Here is a 2,027-nt window from a genome sequence, read left to right on the forward strand (position 1 = left end):
CAGAATCGATCCTGATTTATTTTACCCCGAAATGATGGTAAGATATAATTGTTTGGTTTATGACTGTTAAACCAAAGGTACAAGAGTTCTAGGGGGGACCCCCAAGAGCTTTGACACAATTCAAACAAGGTTAAGGGCCTTGCTCAAGGTGCACCAGGGGTAGCTTTGTGATGCTGGGATTTGAACTCAGGACCTTTAGAGCTAAAGGCCAACATCTTAGGCACTAATATGCCACTGGAAATTTAGTTTTGCAATCGGTGGCTCAGCAGCAGCTTTGGAAAATTGCTCAATTGGTGGATTTTATTCATTAATCTTCTGCTAAAACTTTTAAAAATATTTAAGAGTAACCAGCCCAAGACATATTGCCAAATTTATTCAAACAACTCCTCCAACAAAACATACAGAAAAGAACAATCAAAACTAAAAGAAACTCCGATTATGCTAATATGTTGTCACACGTGTTATATCATCACATACTTAATTAGACATGGAAAACAAAGGTGAAACATTTTGAACAATTGAGAAACTAAACTGATAAAACTCTTTCCAGATTCAGGCTTTTGTTACTTATTTATGTTATACAGCACAACTACATTGTTAAAGGTTTGGTACTGGTCAGAATTCCAGTCGATCACATTTCCCCCCTGAGCCTGACTCAGATTTTTATACAGCTCCCAAATCTGCCTAGTGCTAAGAACACTATCCCACATGTGTACGTCTGAGATTTCACCCTTGAAGCTCTGACCCTTGTCAAAGCTGCCCAGAAATGAGTCAGGATCCTGCCCAAGAATGACAGCTCCATTTGGATCGACACGATGTCCACGCCTGTAGATCTTCACCATGCTGCGGTGTCCATTCACCCAAAATGAGGTGGCTCCAGTGAACGATTCCCAGGTGACGCATAGGTGAGTGGGAAACTCGTACAGTGGCAGTAGATTAAACATGGCAGCATTACTATTGCTCTTCAGGTAAAGAGAGAGTCGTCCATCTTTCTCCCGCCACACATTGAGCTCATCATGATCTTGAGTGCGATAAGCAAACAGGATGATTTCTCGCCTGCCCTTCAGCTCGGTGGCGATGCGCATGCAGAGAGTGAAGGCCTGCAGATTCAGAGGATTCTTCGGAATGATGCGCACGTAGGCAGAGTCGGATTCCTCGGGAAACAAAAATACCTTCCCTAGTTGCAGAAGAAAACACAGTATATGTGTATCTAAAACCCCATGTACACTTCAGCTCACAGGTTTTATCCAGAAATCAGCCACAATGAACACAATCAGATTTTGGGTTTACTGTAGATTTGAATTCTTAAACTGGAGATTTCACAGTGTCTCTGGTGTGTCTCAGTCAAAATCTGAATCAGAAAGGGATTTACTCTGAATTGAGCAAAGAATCACAACACTGAAACTAAAAGAGACAAAAAGGTTTCTGGATGAAATTTACAAAAAGAGAAAGAAACTTACGGCCTGTGGCTGAGACCAACGGCAGGAGAAGCAACAGGACCAGTGTTGCCATCTTCATCTTACCTCAGTGGTTAATAACAACACGACTGCTACTAAAGATATTCACATTTTAGTACAGAACACACGTGTTAATGATTGTCTCTTAAATGTCAAAACGTATGAACACTTACTTTTTTAAATACTTCTCCAGTAACACCATCAAAAGAGAAAATCTCAGAATGACTCGCAGGTCTACAGCTCAGTGGGTTTATAATGACACATGTGGGAGGGGTTGGGCATCTCCAAACCAGTCTCAGAGAACGAAAAATTTCACCATGATGAAATAGTTATAGTCCTTCTTGGTCAGGGTAGAGTTTACCATAGGAATGATTTTAGGAGCAACTAAATGCACTTGAGTTGAGAAGGTTGACCAGAGCTACCTGCAGGTATAAAGGTGAAAATGTCAGCGGCATAAAGACGAGTGATGAATGAATTCCTGTCAGGTTGATTTTATGGGTTGATTGTCTTTTTTACTTTTTTTGCTTGAAATTCCAGCTGACATTCCAACATGCAATCAGTTGTTCAGTC

At 40.9% G+C, this 2,027-nt stretch overlaps 1 protein-coding gene across 3 annotated transcripts; it reads right to left on the reverse strand.

Annotated features, from left to right (window-relative positions):
* Positions 1-359: 359 nt before the first annotated feature.
* Positions 360-1,749, reverse strand: LOC310730305 (C-reactive protein-like). 3 transcript variants are annotated; one of them, XM_083549179.1, is made up of 3 exons: positions 1,627-1,749; positions 1,461-1,549; positions 360-1,177 (listed from the first exon to the last, which is right to left on the reverse strand). In XM_083549179.1, the coding sequence occupies exons 2-3, from the start codon at positions 1,516-1,518 to the stop codon at positions 564-566; spliced, it is 672 nt and encodes a 223-aa protein (XP_083405305.1). In that variant the 5' UTR covers positions 1,519-1,549; positions 1,627-1,749; the 3' UTR covers positions 360-563. The 3 variants fall into 3 exon arrangements, with proteins under 3 accessions (XP_083405305.1, XP_083405306.1, XP_083405307.1); XM_083549180.1 differs by having other exon boundaries at positions 1,461-1,552; positions 1,631-1,748; XM_083549181.1 differs by having other exon boundaries at positions 1,631-1,715.
* Between the last annotated feature and the right edge of the window lie 278 nt (positions 1,750-2,027).

Source organism: Silurus aristotelis (assembly GCF_946808225.1).
Source record: "Silurus aristotelis genome assembly, chromosome: 1".
In the NCBI taxonomy this organism is placed as follows: domain Eukaryota; kingdom Metazoa; phylum Chordata; class Actinopteri; order Siluriformes; family Siluridae; genus Silurus; species Silurus aristotelis.

What these genes read in the sequence shown, in the direction of transcription:
- LOC310730305 (XM_083549179.1), bottom strand. Translation starts at nt 1,518, where the DNA reads ATGAAGATGGCAACACTGGTCCTGTTGCTTCTCCTGCCGTTGGTCTCA. An exon ending in GTTGGTCTCAGCCACAGGCC is followed by an intron (nt 1,178 to 1,460) that starts GTAAGTTTCTTT and finishes TTCTGCAACTAG; the next exon opens with GGAAGGTATTTTTGTTTCCC.